The sequence below is a fragment of the Dipodomys ordii genome, unplaced genomic scaffold (genome assembly GCF_000151885.1).
Source record: "Dipodomys ordii isolate 6190 unplaced genomic scaffold, Dord_2.0 Scaffold51, whole genome shotgun sequence".
In the NCBI taxonomy this organism is placed as follows: Eukaryota; Metazoa; Chordata; class Mammalia; order Rodentia; family Heteromyidae; genus Dipodomys; species Dipodomys ordii.
This window is the reverse complement of record NW_012267267.1, coordinates 3,860,398-3,880,190: the sequence shown is the minus strand read 5'-3', so window position 1 is coordinate 3,880,190 and position 19,793 is coordinate 3,860,398. Positions and strand designations below refer to the sequence as shown.

General features: G+C 36.8%; 1 protein-coding gene across 5 annotated transcripts in view; it reads right to left on the bottom strand.

Annotated features, from left to right (window-relative positions):
- Positions 1 to 19,793, bottom strand: part of Alg6 (ALG6, alpha-1,3-glucosyltransferase) — a 42,308-nt gene that overhangs the window by 7,055 nt on the left and 15,460 nt on the right. For all 5 annotated transcript variants that reach the window (XM_013020643.1, XM_013020644.1, XM_013020647.1 and 2 more), the window contains 9 exons: positions 18,645 to 18,733; positions 15,003 to 15,085; positions 13,735 to 13,799; positions 10,181 to 10,366; positions 9,460 to 9,595; positions 7,940 to 8,025; positions 6,551 to 6,635; positions 3,204 to 3,274; positions 294 to 362 (listed from right to left, as the gene is read on the bottom strand). In XM_013020643.1, the coding sequence (XP_012876097.1) occupies positions 294 to 362; positions 3,204 to 3,274; positions 6,551 to 6,635; positions 7,940 to 8,025; positions 9,460 to 9,595; positions 10,181 to 10,366; positions 13,735 to 13,799; positions 15,003 to 15,085; positions 18,645 to 18,733 (870 nt within the window). The remainder of the gene's footprint in view (positions 1 to 293; positions 363 to 3,203; positions 3,275 to 6,550; positions 6,636 to 7,939; positions 8,026 to 9,459; positions 9,596 to 10,180; positions 10,367 to 13,734; positions 13,800 to 15,002; positions 15,086 to 18,644; positions 18,734 to 19,793) is intronic.

Genomic DNA, 19,793 nt, shown 5'->3' with positions numbered 1-19,793 from the left:
GGTGCTGGTGGCTCAGCCTGTAATCCTAGCTACTCAGGAGGCTGAGATCTGAGGATTGCGGTTCAAAGCCAGCCCAGGCAGGAGAGACCATGAGACTCCTATCTCCAATAAACCACCATAAAACTGGAAGTGGCGCTGTAGCTCAAGTGGTAGAGCGCTCGCCTTGAGCTGAAGAGCTGAGGGACAGCGCCCAGGCCCAGAGTTCAAGCCCCATGACCAACCAAAAAATAAATAAATAAATAAAATAAAATAAAGAAAATGTTACATGGGAAATGATACATAGTTTGACTCACCTAAAGGTTGATACAAGCAAAAACCAAGTAGCCATAAAAGGAATTTCATTTAAAACTAAGCAGACTGGCCTAAAATGACAAAGAAAAAAGCTTTAATATTACAGAATATAATTTCAACCTCTGCTTGTAAAAAATATAAGTAACATTTTATTTATCAGATTTTTAAGGGTAGCTTGCAAGGAAAAAGCCATTTGTCCACATAACACTGATTCATTGTTTTATAGTAGTCTAATCTGTGTCTACAAAGAAGGTATCAACTCTACACAAGCACTTGAAAACTGCTACAATCATATGTCATTAGTGGAATGTTTTTATTTTCTGTCATACAAACAGTACCTTAAGGAAAAGATCAGATAAGCCCTATCTGAACATTCAGAGAAAGAAAGGTTTTCATATTTTTCTTTTCTTGTATGACAGGGTCTCACTATGGAGCCTAGGTTGGCCCTGAATTTGTGATTTTTCTGCCATCAGCCTCCCAAGCTATGGAATTGCAGGTATGGGCCACCACACTCAGCCTATCTATTTCATACTACTTGGAAAATATAAGATGAATCCCCATGACAGCTTTTTTTGTCAAACTTTGGTTTTTATGTTCCTCAACTTTACATATTAGCTAAATTAAAAAATAAAGTTTTAACAGAGAAGATCATCATGTCAGTGAGGAAAGAAAAGAAAGAGAAGCTAAAGGGAAAGAAATACTAATGGGAAACTAACAGCAGGAAACTGAGTCATAAGAGACAACATGAAAAGGGCTCTCCTTTAGGAACAATAAGCACAATGCCAATAAAGTAGGGATGTTGGGTTATCAAACAGCTGTCTAAGATCATAGCTCCAAATTTGCTGACCTCCTTACCCTTGTTCCAATACCTTCTGGATGCAAATATGTGAGTATTCACAGAAAAGGGGTGAGTCAGAAGCTTTGAGTGCTAATCCTATTTCTGTCACGTAACTGTGTGACTGTGAAACAATAATTAGCCTGTCTCATGCCTATATGGCATCATACTAATAGCTTGTATTGTTAAGTAGTTAAAAGAATTCTGGGAGTATCTAGTATTTATTTTTATCAATAAAAAGTAAACTTTTCTAATGGTGATGGCTCTGAATAATTGTTGCTTCTATTAATATTTGGGCTTCCCTCACTTTTAAACCTGCTCCTAAAAAGTTTGAGCATTCTCCCCTTTATTAGAAGGAAGCTTCTCTCCATATCACCTAGCACATGAGATTAAATCTTGGGATTAGAAACTTATTGAAAGCTCCCATACTAAGAAATAATACTATGGCATTTTCCATTTCACTGCTTAAATATATTCTAAATCAGAATGCATTCACTAGTAACAACATAGTAGTTGCTCAATATATATGATTTCCCTAGGTCTTAATTATTTCCATTAATTTGTTTAATATATAATGTAGATATATGTAGATACTGCTCTGAAAAGAATATAAAGATGACTAGAACTCAGCCCTTAACCTCAAGGTACTTTATTGATAGGAATAAACTCAAGCAATAAAATCTCCTACATTTTCAACCTCTTCTCTCATCTCCTTCACCTTGTTTGAAGCCATACCTGGTTCCTCATTCCTTTTAGAATAAAATCCAAAGTGTCTAATGTCACCTACAAGGTCTTATACAACTTGGACCCATTACCTTGTTAAGAGGTAAGATCTAACCTAAGAGAAAAGCATGTCCTCCCAGCCTTCAGTGAAATGAGACTACTGTGTTCAGAGTAAGGACACTATTCACATAGGCCAGCCCAGCTGCTTTCAGACCAAAACTCCACATAATAAAAGAAATACTGCATTCTATTTGTCATGGCTCATTCTGCACATATATCTTCCACAGAAACCTTACAAACATAGAGTCAAGTACAATTTTTGTTGTTCTTCTTTGTGAGTGGAATGGAATAAATAGTAGTACCCAGTTGGGATTGACCAAGGAGTGGATGCAAGTATTCCAAAGTATTCTGGTCAAATACTGTTTAAACAATATCAGGAAAACATGCCCCAATTATCAACCAGTTCTTTCTATGAAGATTGGGAAAATTTTAATCATCTTACAGTAGTCTGGTTAAGGACTACCAATAAGTTATTTTAAAAAATCTTCATCTAAAGATCATAAAGACAAGGCAAACAACAAAAACAAGAAAAAAATGTAGGAAAAATCCTGTAGATGTAAATGTAGAGAATAAAACTATCAAATAAATGAGAAAGTGAATGGAATGATAAAGGCAAAAAAAGGAACAGGCTCCAATCTAAAGAAAGCCTCTTTGGAGAACATTTTTTCATTAGCATTAAGAAAATAACAAAACTAGGTGCTGGTGTTTCACACCTGTAATTCCAGCTACTCAGGAGGCTAAAATCTGAGGATTGCAGTTCAAAGCCATCCCAGGCAACAACAACAACAAAAAAGCCAGAAGTGGAGCTGTGGGTCATGTGGTAAAGCACTAGCCTTGAGCAAAAAGCTCAGGGATAGTACCAAGACCCTGAGTTCAAGCCCCTATTCCCCAAAAAAGGAAAGAAAAAAAAATAATTAGAAAGAAATGGGAAGGAGAAGCATATCAATAACAATTCTATTATTTTGGCCTAAAATATATGTTATAACTAAAATTGTAGACATCATCATTCTAGGAAAAAATGACTAAACTCACTATATACAAAAATATATATTTGTATTTTTATATATATAGTGATAAAGTGCTAGCCTTATGCACAAAAGCTCAGGGACAGGACCCTGGCCCTGAGCTCAAGCTCCAAGACTGGTACACGCACGCACACGTGCACGCACACTCACACACACACACACACACACAAATTGTTTAGCTTTAACATTTAACCAACACTTATATGTAAATTACAAATTTATGTATATAATAAAAACAATAAATGCAAACTTCAAAGATTTCTACTTACAATGATACCAACAGAATGGACTTTTCATGTACTTGGAAAGAAAATAAAAAGAATGACAGTGCACAGCTAACCTTTAAAAAAAGGGGGCAGGGGGAATAAAGTGTTACAACATGCAAAATATACCAGCTGAATTATGAATCATAATCAAAATCAGTTCAAGTGAATTTTTAATGTTAATTACAGCTACTATCTAGAGGTCAAACAGAAATAGCACTAATGTGTCTACTATTTAATCAGATTTTAAAATGTACATATTATTTTTAGAAAACATACAGCTAGATATATATAGCTACATAAAATGAGTTCACTGAGATTCAATATGTAATAAAATTACTTAACAATACTTAACAATAAAAATACTTTCATCTTCTCTTGCTATTTGATTAAACTAAAAAGTATTAAGTTTACAAAAGGGTCAAAAATCTAAAACTGGTCAAATCTATAATTCTTTAAATGTATGCTTCAACAAAATATACTAACCATTTTACAAATTCATCTATTTGGGGTTTTAAGTAAATTACTCAGATCTATTTTCAGAAGGTTATATTTTACATATTAGATATGTCTATATACGTATCTAATCTATCTCCAAATCCAAAAGTATCTCCTAAATATATCCTTCTACTTCTCCCCATTTCTCTCTGAAGATGGTGGCAGAGTAGTCCAAGCCACACCCGTCTTTCTCCTGTAGTAACCAGTAACACTTCTCCTCACTGATAATGTTGTTGCCCCCTTATATTCTACTCTCCCAAAAGCTACCATGTCACATCATGAGATTTACCTTTTTAAATCCCCCCTTAGATTCCCTCTATACTTTGAATAAAATCCAAACTCCTAGAGGTCTAGCTTCTGTCTCTTGACTTCTAATTCATTCATTCATTCATTTCACACCAGCCACTTCATGCTTTTCCAAATTTGCAAGCCAAATTTGTTCTTGTCTTAGGGTAATTTTTTAAAATGAGAAAATGTTTTTGTTTTTTTAATTATTTTTCTTATATCCCTAAAAGTAATTATCTTCTAATACTATTATAGGTATTCACATCCTAAAATTCTATTCCATTATTTTGAAATATACATTTTAGTATGCTATTTCCTAGAAAAATCAGATTGTTTCTCACAAACTTGAAAACATTTCATAAGTCCCTTGAAAACATCACAATACAACATTACTAACCATGTCAAATCTGTCTAAATATTAACAATGAATAACATGTTCACAGTTCATTCAGAGAATGAAACTTAAAGAAACCATCAATAAAAAGATAATTAAAATAATACCAGGTATAATATCACACACTTGTAATCTCAGTATTTGGAGGTCTGAGGCAGAAAGAAAAATAAAGTCTATGCCACGCCAGGTGCCAGTGCCTCACACCTGTAATCCTAGCTACTCAGGAGGCTAAAATCTGATTACTGTAGTTTGAAGACAGCCTTGGCAGTAAAGTCCAAGAGATTATCTCCAATAAACTACTTAGGAAAAAACAGAAGTGGCACTGTGGCTCAAGTGTTAAAGTACTACCTAGGACTGGCACCAAAAGAAAAGTATATGCCAACCTGAGCTACAGAAACTTTGTATCATATATTGAAAAAAAAAAAAAAGCTGGGCACCAGTGGCTCATGCCTATAGTCCTAGCTACTCAGGAGGCTGAGATCTGAGGATCACAGTCTCAAGCCAACCTGAGCAGGCAAGTCCATGAGACCCTTTTCTCCAGAAAACTAGAGGTGGAGCTGTGGCTCAAAGTAGTGAAGTGCTAGCCTTGAGCGAAAGAACTCAGGGACAGTGAGTGTCCAAGCCCTGAGGTTCAAGCTCCATAATAGACCACTGGAAAAAAAACAAACAAAAAACAACAACAACAAAAAAAACCAGGAACTTAACTGCACTGTGGCACAGAGGTCACTTTTGAAATATTCATCTGTCATGCTCTGCTCTTATTTTTAGAGTGCAGTGTATGTAGTACCTGTCCCAGAAGTAAAGCTAATTCCTAAAATGAAACCCACTGGGATTACTATTTTCATAAACTAAATGCTCTTAATACTTTAGAAACTAATTTTATAGAACAAGGCACACAGAAACAAAATTTTAATATTATAGAAATATAACCAGGAATAATGCTGATACAAGTGACTCATGATTGTAATCCTTGGAAGGACAAGATCCAAAGGATCACAGTTTGAGGAAGTCCAGGCAGATAAGTTCTTGAGACCCTTTCTCAATCCATAGGGCTATAGTAATGTAAAAACTCTCATCCTAAGATATGTAGGAGGCCAAGATTGGAAAGACAGAAGTTCCAGGACACTCTGGTCAGGAAAGCCCTTAAGACTCCATCTCAAGGAAGGAAAGTTGGATACAGTGGCAAGTGCCTGGCATTCCAGAAACTACAAGAAGCCTAAAATATTCAGATCAAGGTCCAGGCACACCCAACAGGAAGTGAGGTTCTATATCAGAAATAAGTAACAAAAACTAGGGCTACGGGGGAGCTTAGCAGTAAAGCACCTACCTAGCCAGCAAGAGTCCCTGAGTTCAAACCCCAGTTATTGACCCCACAAAAGAAAAAAAATACGACCAGGAGAATTTATAAACCTACTCAGAAAAACCCTAAACTATAGGAAATATACCCAATCCATCTTAAACTGACATGGCACCTTCATAAAACAGATCTACCCCTTCCATCCCATTTTTCAGTCCTCTTGTACATAGATTAAACTGCTAACCATTCAACAATATATTCAAAGTCATCTGTAATTTGGTCTACTGTTTTACCTCTACCTCTTTCCTATTCTGAACACACACACACACACACACACACACACACATTATAAATTTTATTGCTTAAAAGATTTCTCAAAACATTTCCTTTCCTACTTTGAGCTCTTCTGGTTGTGAATTTCTCTTATACTATAATCTCCTATTCCAAATTTTGCCCAACTTTCAAATTTGGCTCAAATCCCATTTGCTCTAAGCAGCTGTCTAAATACTTTCTCCAATGTCTCCCTTTCCCATACCATCAGCATAGGACTTGATTTGTACCTGACAGACTTAACACCATCTGCTTGATAGTGTAATTATTTAAGTATGTTTATCACTATTTTCTCCTTTATATCCTCTCATTAACCAATACAAAACAGAAATTGAACAGTTGTTGAAGTAAACTGGAATGTCCTACTGCTTAGCCTTGTGCCCAACACAGCACCAAAATATGGGACACACTCAATAATTGTCAGCCAATAAATAAATGTCTTACTTCCCAAATCAGCAATTCTTGTTCAAAGCAAGAAAATAACTATTAATACTTTTAAAAGATCAGTTTTAACAGACTTAAGTACCTAAAGTAATAAAAAAAACTTACCAAAGTAAATTTGAATCCTTTGGGTGAGGGCTGAAGTATTAACTTTATGCATGCAGGAAGCACACTCAAAAACGTAAAACAAAAGCTAAACAATGAATAAAAATAAATTATGTGGGTTTTTTGTAGACATATGAAATAGCTAAAACAAACATTTTCTAAAATATAAAGATCATATTTTTATCAATTTAAATTGATTTTAAACTAAAGCTAATTTTCATTTATTAAATTTAAAACCAAGTAACATTTAAACAAAATCCATATGGAATTACCTGGAGACTTTGTACATAACTATATGATACAATACAAAATAAAATATATTTTAGTATCTAATACCATGTACAGAAAATATATAAAGCTATATAGCTGGATACCAAGTGTCAAACATTTCCTATAAGAAATTCAGAGATAACTACATTTTTAACACAAACATACATAAACTTTGCTTCCAAAAGAACCGTTCTAGGGGCTGGGAAGGTGGCTCAATGGTAGAACACTTGTCTTGCATGCTCAAGGCCCTGGGTTCGATTCCTCAGCACCACATCAGCAAAAAGAAAAGAGCCAGAAGTGGCACTGTGGCTCAAGTGGTAGAGTGTTAGCCTTGGGCTGAAGAGCTGAGGGACAGCGCCCAGGCCCAGAGTTCAGGCCCCACGACCAGACCCCCCCCCAAAAAAAAAAGAACCGCTCTAGCTCTCATTTCACAAAAGATGACAATCTGGTTTTCAAGCCCATGATAGATTAGAAAGAGCAAATTATTTAATAAGAGAACAAGCAGGAAGCTAGCGGAGTTTCTCTTGGTATGACTGGCCACAGGGAAGAAACATATTCAGCAAGCAGCAAAGTCAGCCACTTAACAGCAAGGATAACAGTCCTCAAAGCCCTGAAAACAAGTACATAAACTAATACAGTAATGTGTTCCCACTTCCAGTGGTAACTTGTCAACTTGGCTAGACTTAACTAAAGTCCTCCAAATTCCCTGCCTACATGCTTCCTATTTGGGTGACTATGAGGGGTATTCTCACTAATCTCTCAATTCTTTAATTTTTCTAGTTGACCTTGGCAGATATAATTCTAAAGAATATAACTCTTCAAGATGATGTTAAATCATGTTTAATGTATTTTCTGTTCAAGTAAGAAGTTCAATTTTATTAGACTGGGAGTATAAGTCAATGTTGAAGTGCTGGCCTAGAACATACAGGGCCCTACGGCCAATCCCCAGCACTATTAAAATAAACAAATAAATAACACCTGTATTGTATGCCTTGTATAGAGGCAGAAATTTAAGGGAAAAATATCAAATAGAGAAGATTTCATTTCCTAATATTGACAGATTAATGACCTTACTTAATTTTGCAGTAACATATAACACCATATGTAAACTATGTCTCTTACCTTATTATTATCTGGATATGACGTGGCAAAATATCCTTAATCTTCAGGAAAATGCTGAAGCTGCACCAAATATTGGCAACCTTATCCTTAAGAGAGATTTGTTAGGTTTACATTTGGTATAATTGAAAAGTTATCCCTATAAAGTACAACCCTTAAATATTAAACAATAAATAAAATTTGAGACACATAAAAGTTCTGTTCACATTTATGACAAAGATTAAATTCTTCAATCAGTAAACATATACCTATACTCTCAACATACTTCTTTTGTCTTTCTGCAACTGGAGCTAATATAAACCATTAACTATAATGTAGACATTTCCAAGAAATACTTAGTATGTTTTCAGAGCAGTACACTGTCCTTAAATATATTCCCAAATTTATTCCTTTTGAAATTGCTCTAAGAAAACTTTTCTTCCTCTAATTTATAAGACACATTACATTTAGCTGACTTAATTACACATCTGAATTTATTTAGACCAATCTACTAGATACTAGCAATAACAAGAGCTAATTGCTAATAAATCAAAATGTTTTTTTTACAAAAAACAACGAATTAAATTTGTAACTGCAGGCCCTCCTGGTCATAACCCATCCTCAACAAGCTGCTTGATTCACAGCTGTATAATAAAGACATCAAGAAAAACCACTATCAATGACAACTGTACCATCCTACTTCCCTCTGCCAGATCAAAGAAAATCTCTTCAGAATTGGAGGGCAACAACTGAATGGAAGAATGGAAGAGAGTGGCAACACTATCAAACATGCCATCAACATAATCACATACGCCAATTCCTTCATTATAATTCCTTTCTTAGTTTCTTTCAAAACACTGGTTCCATCCTCCTATAAACCCATTGAAAGATAAACCCATTGAAAGATGAAATTTATGAGTTCCAATATTAAAAAGACATATATGCATTAATTCTTTTTAAAGAAATGTTTTTCAAAAGCAAATTATCTATAAATATGTTGTCTCTAACTTTATTAAAAGGTCTTGTTTCAGAAAAATGGTTTGTTTAATTTAATTACTAAATCTAAATGATCAAATTATTCATGTAATAAAAGTTTAACAAGAGTGATTAAACTAGCATTAAATGAAATGAAATGAAAGATCTCATTAAAAATTACTATGAATGAAGGTTACATATCTCATAAGGAATTATGAGTTCTTTCAGAAGCAAACATGATTATTAGTTTAACAAATAATTTCCTCAGACTAAAAAGAGAATATAAGCCAAAACATTACAGAGTTATTAACTTTTTATCTACAACTTCTTGTATTATCTTTCATCATGGACCCAATTTCATTGGAAAAAATTATGGATCTAATGGTAAAAATACCACCAATTCATGCAATATCCTAGAAAACTGTGTTCGAAGTTCCATATTGGTTAAAGTAACTGTCAGGGAATGATTGTAGGAGGAAAGCAGCTGAGGTTTCTGTTCCTGTTCTTCTACAGAAACTCCCCAGAGGTTACAATTACAATAACAGAAAGTACTAAGCTTTGGAACATGCCTCAAATAACCCACGATCAACTGGAAAAAGTCTTCTTAGAACCTGCAATGTTTGTTCCCATTCTGTAAAGAATGGAAGCCAGCAGAGAGTGAAGGAGGCTACAACAGTACAAACCAGCTTCATTAGCAGCACACACCTAGAATAAAACCAGAGGGGAGCAGTAAGATAGGGAAAGGTAAATAGGTCTGCAAAATCAGTGTGAATCTCATGGAATACAATGAGTGCAATAGTAACTATGCTACCAATACAGATTTAAGATTTGCGGGGAGGGAGTTGCTCACAACAGAGTTGATCATTTCACAACTGTTAAGATGTGCACCTCTCCAACAAAAAGCTGTTAGTGCCAATCTAATTAACATTTAACTTCGATGACATTTCTATGGGGAAAAAAGGGATGTAGTCATAAAGAAAATGTCAAATGGGGACATATTTCTAGTAAGTATACAACATACTAAGCTCTAATATAATGAAATCTACAGCACTACTCTTAACAAACTCCACTATTTCCTTATCTTCAGAAAAGATACAATGAGGAAAATATTTAGGAAGATTTAGAATACAAAACACAACTTAAATCACTTTCTTCATCCATCTACAGCCAACACATTTATAAGAAATCACCAAAAACCAAAATAAAAGACTACCTTCCTCCAAGTAAGTATGCCAAATCAATTCTCTGAAGAAAAACTCTGAATTCTATTTAGAGTTAAAAGTCACTCACCCCTTTCCTTTGAGGCCTTTTTTAAAACATTTGCCAAGTAAAAAGCAAAAAAATGGCAAAGAGTGGTAAAGTTCCATCTGTTTATAATTTATAGCTAAGCAAAACGCCAGTGACCCTAGCAGGTCCCAGTCACAAGAAACTCCAAGAACACCCCACAGAGCAAAGCCAAGACTCACAGAATTGTATATGTTCATATGTCAAGGAAATTATATCAATAATTAAAAGGTCTTACATTTATCAAGTATATTTCATATATGATTTAAAAATAATATATGCCCCATGAAAGCCACATCTAAGTAGAAATTGAAAGCCACATCTAGGTAGAAATTGAAAGTTATTGGCCAGACTTGGTTACACATGTCTGTAATCCTAGTACTTAGGAAGCTGAGGCAAGAGGACTGTGAGTTTGAGGCCAGCCTGGTACATGAGTTCTATGCCAGTTTGAACTATACAGAAAGACCCTGTTTCAAAAATTTTTTAAACAAAATTTTTTTTTAAAAAGCAGCTAGAGCCGGGCGCTGGTGGCTCACGCCTGTAATCCTAGCTACTCAGGAGGCTGAGATCTGAGGATCGCGGTTCAAAGCCAGCCCGGGCAGGAGAGACCGTGAGATTCCTATCTCCAATAAACCACCAGAAAACCGGAAGTGGCGCTGTCTCAAGTGGTAGAGCGCTCGCCTTGAGCTGAAGAGCTGAGGGACAGCGCCCAAGCCCAGAGTTCAAGCCCCACACCGAAAAAAAAAAAAAGAAAAGAAAAAAGCAGCTAGATACCAGTAGATCACACCTGAAATCCTAGCTACTGAGGAGGCTGAGATCTGAGGATCACCATTCAAAGTCAGCCTGGGCAGGAAAGTTCATGAGGCTCTGTTTAACCACCAGAAAACCAGAAGTGGTGCTGTGGTTCAAGTGGTAGAGCACTAGCTACTCTTGAGCAAAAGACCTTAGGGACAGGGCCCAGGCCCTGAGTTCAAGCCTACAACAGACAAAAAAAAAAGAAAGGAAAAGGAAAAGAAAAAATTTTAAGGTCTCCAAAACAACTATGAAGACCTCTGGTGCCTAAACAAATCACTATAAAGTCATACATTAAAAGATAAATAAAGGGCTGGGAAGGTGGCTCAGTGGTAGACCGCTTGCCTTGCATGCATGAGGCCCTGGGTTCGATTCCTCAGCACCACATAAGCAAAAAGAAAAAAGCTGGAAGTGGCGCTGTGGCTCAAGTGGTAGAGCGCTAGCCTTGAGCTGAAGAGCTGAGGGACAGCGCCCAGGCCCAGAGTTCAGGCCCCTTGCCAGACCAAAAAAAATAAAAATAAAAGATAAGTAAAAAAAAATTTTTTGGGTCCGGTAGTGGGGCCTGAACTCTGGGCCTGGGCGCTGTCCCTCAGCTCTTCAGCTCAAGGCTAGCACTCTACCACTTGAGCCACAGCACCACTTCCGGCTTTTTTCTTTTTGCTTATGTGGTGCTGAGGAATCGAACCCAGGGCCTTGAGCATGCAAGGCAAGCGCTCTACCACTGAGCCACCTTCCCAGCCCTAAGTAAAATATTTTTATAAATATTAATAAATATATAATGCTTAACATCCTCCCATGAGCTTAAGTGCTTTACATACATTAATCCATTTAATTCTTAAAACAAGCTCAGGAAGCAAGGGTTATTATTATCCCATTTCTCCCATATGGAAAGAAGCACATAATAGTTAAAAAATATGTCCCCATAAAAACTTAAAAAAATATAAAAACAGAGCTTAATTCCAATCACAAGGGAGAAACAAACTTACCAGAACATCTAAAATGAAAATGTGAATCAAAAAAATAGAGTTCATTAGGAGCTCTTACAGTATTTAGTTATTAATTGCAGTTGTTGATTTCTGGTGTTAGGCAAAGGACTGTTAAGCAAACCTCTACTACTAGCCATGCCTCCAGGTCTTTTTTGGTACTGGTTATTTGCAGATAGGGTCTCACTTTTTCTGGGCATACACCTAGATGTAATCCACCTATCTTACATTTCCTGCCACCATGACCAACTTTCTTTCCTTTTGAGGTGGAGTTTCATAAACTGATTTTTCCCTGAGCTGGGCCGGACCTCAATTCTAATCTCAGCCTCCCACATAGCTCAGATAATAGGTGTACAACACCACACTCAGCTATTATTGGCAGAGAAGGGGGGGTCTCATGTGTATGCCCAGGGCTGGCCTCAAATCCCAACCCCCAAGTAGCTAGGATTACAGATGTGGGCCTCCTGGTGCCCAGCCTATTATATCATTACCAGTGAGAATGTTAAATGGTATTCTACACTTAGAAATAATGAGATTATCTAAAATTGGACATAAATCTTATAACTCAGTAATTTCACCCATGAAACCATACTTGTATGTGCACAGATACAAGAATATTTGTAACAGCAGTATTTTTCATAGTTCAAATCTAGAAACATACTAAATGTCTATCAGTAACAGAACTATCTCTATTCATGCAATGGAATATTAAAAAGCAATGTTAACAACTAGAGCTATATGCACAACTACATGAACAAGTCACACAAACAAAATGTTTAGCCCAAACAGCAAGCACAAAGGAATCTCTACTGTATGCTCCTTTTATGAAAAAAATTTTTTTTCAAAAAACTTTAAAGGACAAAGAGGGGCAGAACTAAAGTATTGTAGTACTAGCAGTATATCTTCAGAAAAAAATGGAGCAAGTAATTAGGAAGTATACATATAAGGGCAGTTTTTATATACTGGCAATGTTCTAGTTCTTTTGCTGTTGTTGTTGTTGGTTGTGGGGCCTGAACTCTGGGCCTGGGCACTGTCCCTGAGCTCTTCAGCTCAAGGCTAGCACTCCACCACTTGAGCCACAGTGCCACTTCTGGCTATTTCTGCTTAGGTGGTACTGAGGAATCAAACCCAGGGCCTCATGTATGCAAGGCAAGCACTTTACCACTGAGCCACGTTCCCAGCCCTTGTTCTAGTTTTTGATATGAGTATACTTTACCAATAGAATAGGATGAATATTTGAATAGTCATATGAAATGTCATATTTCAAAGTAAATATAATTTTTTAAATCTTGTAAATAATTTATCTTTTCTTTTTTTGAAACAAGGTCTCATGTGTAGACCAGGCTAGCCTCATAATCCTCATGCTGCACAGGAAGCAGTAAAGGCAATGGGACCAAGGACAAGTTATATATTCTTCCAGGGCACAACCCCCAGTTACTTACTTCCTCTAAGTAGGCCCAATTCCTATTTTCTACTATTTCCCAATAATGCCATCAAATTACAAATCCATCAACTGATTAATTCATTCATTAGGTTAGAGCCCTCATGATCCAGTCACTTCATAAAAGCCCCACCTCTGAGCATTGCATCAAGGACCAAGACTTATACACATGAGTTCTGAGGGGACATTTCATATTCAAACGATAATATTAATATCTTATAGCATTGCATAAATAGTTCCTATTAGCACCCAAGCATGTAAGATATTATTGGATGACATTATATAAATTAAACATAGATTTCAAATTATGTGACTGATTTTATTTCTAAATTAGTAAAGGATACTGAAAATGTCCATAATCAATAAGAATAAGACCTGGATACAGCAATATGCATAATGCATTGGCAATCTGTAAAGAGAAACATCGTGAAATAAGTCATTTCATTACTCAAACAGGGTAAAAGCTTTTATTTAATATAATAGCAAATGTTCCCATTTTCCTCAGCTGTTTTTTATCAAAATATTCCATTTTCATAAAACAACTGGTTGTGTTCACACACTGGTACTTTTAAAGAAGTGACTTAGGACCCTTCACTCAAAAGGAAAAATCACTACAGGGTATTGGTCAAAGGAAGTATTTTTAGATATACAAATCAAAGAGGTTAATCTAATGATTAACCTATCTAATCATTAAACATAAAATGGTCAAAAAAGAAGTGTATAACTACAACTATAAGACGATCACAGCAACTATTCAAAATGCCTTTTCAGTTTCATCAATCACATCAGCTCAAAATTCAGTATGTACACAGTAGAATGAAATTCAGTACTTTCATTATTACTACAGTAGGACATTAAGTAATTATGATACTGGTTTCTCAATGAAAATTAACTGATAGAGCACACAGTGCTCCCAGTCTCATTATCCTTTATTTGGGAGAGGGAGGGAGATGAACAACAAATCCTTTTTTGGGGGGAGTAAGGGTGGGGGGTGGGTAACTGAGGGTTGAACCAGAGCCTCACACTTGCTAGGCAGGTGAATCATTCCACCAATCCATTTTTTGCATTGGTTATTTTTGAAGTAGGGATGCTTTTATGCACAGACTAGCCTTGGCTGTGATCCTACTTGTAGTATCCCATGTCACTGGGGATGACAGTCACATTCCATTGTGCCCAGCCATTGGTTGAGATAGAGTCCTGTGAACTTTTGTGCCCAGGCTGTCATGAATCACAATCCTCCAATCTCTGCCTCCCTAATATCAAAGATTACAAACTTGGGCCACATCACCTAGGCAGTATAAGCTAATAAAAACAAATCTCAAACCAGGTGATAGTGGCTCACACCTATAATTCTAGCTACTCAGGAGGCTAAGATCTAAAGATTGTGGTTTGAAGCCAGCCTGGGCAGGGAAGTCTGTGATACTCTTACCACCAATTAACCACCAGAAAACCAGAAGTAGTGCTGTGGCTCAAAGTAGTAGAGTGCTAGCCTTGAGCACAAAAACTTAGGGACAGTGCCTAGGCCCAGAGTTCAAGCCCCAGGACCAGCAAAAAATAAAAATATAAATAAATAAATTTCAGAGATAATATGCCAGATTGCTTTAAAACTTACCTTTTTCTTAATTGAAATTTCTTTTAAACAACAACAGTACAAAACTACTGCAGGTATGTAAACCAGCAAATCAGCAATTAAAACTGAAACACAAGCAAATAATTTCAAGCATGAGTACATGGGGATCTTTAGCAACCTATTAACTGCCTTTCTTTCTCAACCTTGATTAAGAATTCTATTAACACAAGGCTCCTACCCACTATGGACCAGGTCCTGACACAATTAGCCCTTTCTGTTTTCTTCATCTGTGCCTAATTTCAAATATATTACAAAAGAGTTTCTTCATTTTCCCTAGCAACTCATACATTCCATCAATTAGATATACTTAATCTTTTCTCTTTGTTCTAACTTTAGCTTAAAAATGAAGAATGCTCAAAGCAAGAAAAGGTATTTTTTTGCCTCAGTATCTGTATACTCTGAATTTTCTCATGAGGACAATTCAAATGTGATTTATAGGAGGATGTGTATGTGTTTTTGTGTGTGTACACACACATATGCACGCGCACACACACACATGCGCACACACACACTAGTGCAGGTGCTTGAACTCAGAGCTTCACATTCTCAGCCTTCTTACTCAATGGCTGGCAAACTACCACTTGAGCCATGCCACCATTTTTGCATTTGGATGGTTAACTGGAGATGGCCTCAAACATTTTTGCCTTGCTGGCTTTGAACAGAAATCCTCAGATTGCAGCCTCCTGATTAGCTAGGATTACAAACAAGAGCTAGCAAGCACTCTACCACTGAGCCACCTTCCCAGCTCCAAGAGAATCATTTTTAAATGTTAGTATTTTATAGGGTTGAGGTATACTAACTCAAGAGGCAGAGTACTTTCCTAGTAAGCATGAGGCCCAAGTTCAATTACTGGCACCACAAAATAGGTAGGTAGGTAGGTAGGTGGGTAAAGTGGGTGGGTAGAAAGTTAAGAGAAAGGAGGAAGGGAGGGAGAGGAAAGAAAGCAATGGGAGAAGGAAGGGCAGAGGAAAAGGGAAGGAAAGTAATTTTTAACTATTAATGCATATAAAGAGCTTGAGGGTGGGTTGGGTAGATTGGCTCAGGGCCTTAATTTCAACATTTGAAGCAGGAAAATCAAGAGACTTTATCTCATGGCCTTAATTTCAACATTTGAAGCAGGAAAATCAAGAGACTTATCGAACGCTTTCCTTCTGATAGACAGATATCTGTTTATGTGTTCTTTTAGAACCTTTACAGAAATAAATTATATTCTCCAATAGGACAACCTAGCTGTCCAGTGACTTTTTCTTGTACCTTACTAAATGTAACTTGGAAAAAAGGTAATAGTAAACTGTCAGTGTTACTGTGCACAACATACAATCATCTACAAATGATACATTTAAGATGATACTGTGGATGTAGCTCAGTAGTAAAGCAATTCCTAGCATGATCAATTCCAGCACTTAAAAAAAAAATCCAATATGGTATAATCCCAGCACTCAGAAGACTGAGGCAGGAGGATCTAAAATGAGGCTATTCTGGGCTACAGAACAAGACCCTGTTCTCAAAAGGGAAAAAAAAGACACTGACAAACTGAAACATACCTAACTGGTCATCTAAGGAATAGTTAAAACAATATTCAACCTGGAGGAATGATTTCCAATGACTGCAGGTCATTCAGTATATAAAGGAACAAATCTATTCTATTCTAATCTATTCTAGAATGACAAGGAAGTTATAATTCAAGAAGAAAAATTTTAAAAAAACAAGAGCTCTCTGAAAATAGAGTAAGGCATTGTGTGTGTGTAGGAGGGGGGGGGACCTTGATTTCTGAGCCTAGGCGCTGTCCCTTAGCTCTTCAGCTCAAGGGGAGTGCTCTACCACTTGAGCCACAACACCACTTCTAATTTTCTGAGTGTTTTAGTGAAGAGTCTCACAGGGCTGGGAAGGTGGCTCAGTGGTAGAGCACTTGCCTTGCATGCATGAGGCCCTGGGTTCGATTCCTCAGCACCACATAAGCAAAAGTGGCTCAAGTGGTAGAGCGCTAGCCTTGAGCTGAAGAGCTGAGGGACAGCCCAGGCCCAGAGTTCAGACACCACGACTGGACCCAAAAAAAAAAAAGTCTCTCACAGACTTTACTGCCGGGGTTGACTTTGAACCACGATCCTCAGATCTCAGCCTCCTGAGTAGCTAGGATTACAGGCATGAGCTACTGGCGCCCAGCAGAATAAGGCATTCTAAAGGTTGAGTTTGATAATGTTCAGATAGTGAGAACATAGCTGGCAAAGGAATAAAGCATTGGAAGAGAATATGTGGGAAAGAGAAAGAGAGACAAGATAGGTAATCTCCTGGACCTGAAGATTCTAAAAAACAGATTCACAAACAGATAGCTACACTAATTTAGACTAATTAATGAGAATGCCCAGCTAGCACTAAAATCTTAGTCATAGAAAGCTTATAAAGAAAGCTAAACTAGGGGCTGGGAAGGTGACTCAGTGGCAGAGTGCTTGCCTTGTATACATTGGGCCCTGGGTTCACTATTCCTCAGTACCACATAAGCAGAAAAAGCCAAAATGGTGCTGTGGCTCAAGTGGTAGAGCTCTAGCCTGAGCTGAAGAGCTGAGGGACAGCACCCAGGCCCAGAGTACAGGCCCCATGACTGACCAAAAAAAAAAAAAAGAAACCTAAATTTGTTACTTCCAAACTCCTAGAACAGCACACACAGGTACTCAATAATGTTAAGATGGGCCTGTGGGTACAGATTAATGATAGGGCATTTGCCTACCATGGGCATATCTCTGGATTTTATCCCCAGCACCACAATGTTGAAATGCAAAATGTGAAAAATTATTCAATTTAGCAACAATGAACAACTAGAGATGTATGAGATATAATGGTGAGGTTGACTTTAAGGAAAAGGTGAAAAGAACCTAAAATTAGGATATGGAAGCAGCCATCTAACCAACGGAAACTGCAATGCACAGCTCTGCAACCTCAGAGAAGTTATATACCTCACCTATCTGTGCCTAAATAGCTTCCTCAGCTTAAAATAAGGTTAGAAGCTAGGTACCAGTGGCTCATGCCTATAATCCTAGTTACTCAGAAGGCTGAGTAAGATCTGAGGATTGTGGTTCTAAGCCAGACTGGGCAGTAAAATCCATGAGACTTTCATCTCCAAATAATGTGTGTGTGAGAGAGAGAGAGAGAAAGAGAGAGAGAGAGAGGAGAGAGAGAAGAGAGAGAGCGAGCGAGTGAGCACACCAGAAGTGGTGCTATGGTTCAAGTGGTAGAGCTCTAGCCATGAGCAAAAAAGCTCAGGGATAGTGCACAGGCCCTGAGTTCAAGCCCTAGGATAGACACACACAGACACAGACAGACACATGGACACACACATAAACATATAGCCCAGGGACAAGCACCCAAGCCCTAAATTCAAGCTCCAGGACCAGGAAAAAAAAAAGACAAGAACAGTATTCATCTCATTTGGTGACTCAATTAGAGATAATAAAATACACAGAATTATTCCTTTCTACTCCTTTGGTTTTTAGTTTACATATACTTTTAGCTTTATATCAGATATCTATACATATGGTAGTTGTTCAAATTTAAAGTCATTAGGTACTTTTTATTAATTGGTCTGAAACTGTCAAAAACTCAGATTTGATACCCAATTCCTATTGTTACCTGTGGTACGCATGAAGAGCTTATGCTCCGGACTCTCATATCCACGGGATGCATGGAGAGCAATCCACTCTGGATTTATAAATTTTGCCCTGCAAACCAAAGCACATACACATGTACTTTATTCCTCATTTCTTTTAGCAATAAGGACACTACAGGACATGGGACTTACTTTGAGAATTAGCCATTGCTTGTAGTAATCAGTGATGAAGCTTTACTCTTTATTTAACCAGATGAAACTCACTTAAGCTATAAAACTCATGTCTTACAGCTCATAATCTTTTAGTTATAACTATTGATGATAATAAACTGTTATTAATCATAAATCACTATATAAAACTAAATTAGTGGGCTGGGGATATAGCTTCGTGGTACACTTCTTGCCTAGCATGCATGAAGCCCTAGGTTCAATTCCTCAGTACCATATACACAGAAAAAGCTGGAAATGGTGCTGTGGCTCAAGTGGTAGACAGCTAACCTTGAGTAAAAGAAGCTCAGGGACAGTGCCCAGGCCCTGAGTTCAAGCCCCAGGACTGGCAAAAAACAAAAACAAAAAACTAAGTTAGTATTAAAGAGACGTGAAGTTTTCAATCATATTATAACATGAATGCTGAAAAGTATAACTAGTTGTTATGATGTTTAGAAGTTTATTTTCAATCCATAGTTTGTTTTTACAAAATATGAAAAAGTTAAATGTTAGAATAAAAGAACATGGAAAATGAACTCAAGAAATACTATGAAAATATTCCTTAAAGTTTTGCTGACAAACTTTAAGTCTGAGATGAAATACTAGTAAGAGTGGAACTAGGAGACTCCACTAAAACAAGTCTCATTTTCCATAAACTATTCCATTTCCTCAAAGGAAAGAGGAACTCCAATCCCAAATCTTAAATCAAAGTGAAACTTATTTGGGTGGTTGAACAGGAGGGGGAATGACACATATTTAATATGGGTACAACTAACCAATATTACATATATCTCTCAGTGATCAGTGTATATATAATTAATAATGTTTCCACTCCAAAACAAGGCTGCTGAATTTTTATATTTTGATCTAGCCTATCATCCACAAAAATTATAGAAATGTACAAATTTTGATACTTTCTTAAAATCTATTTGTAATACATAGTAAAACTGTGTATTACAAATTAA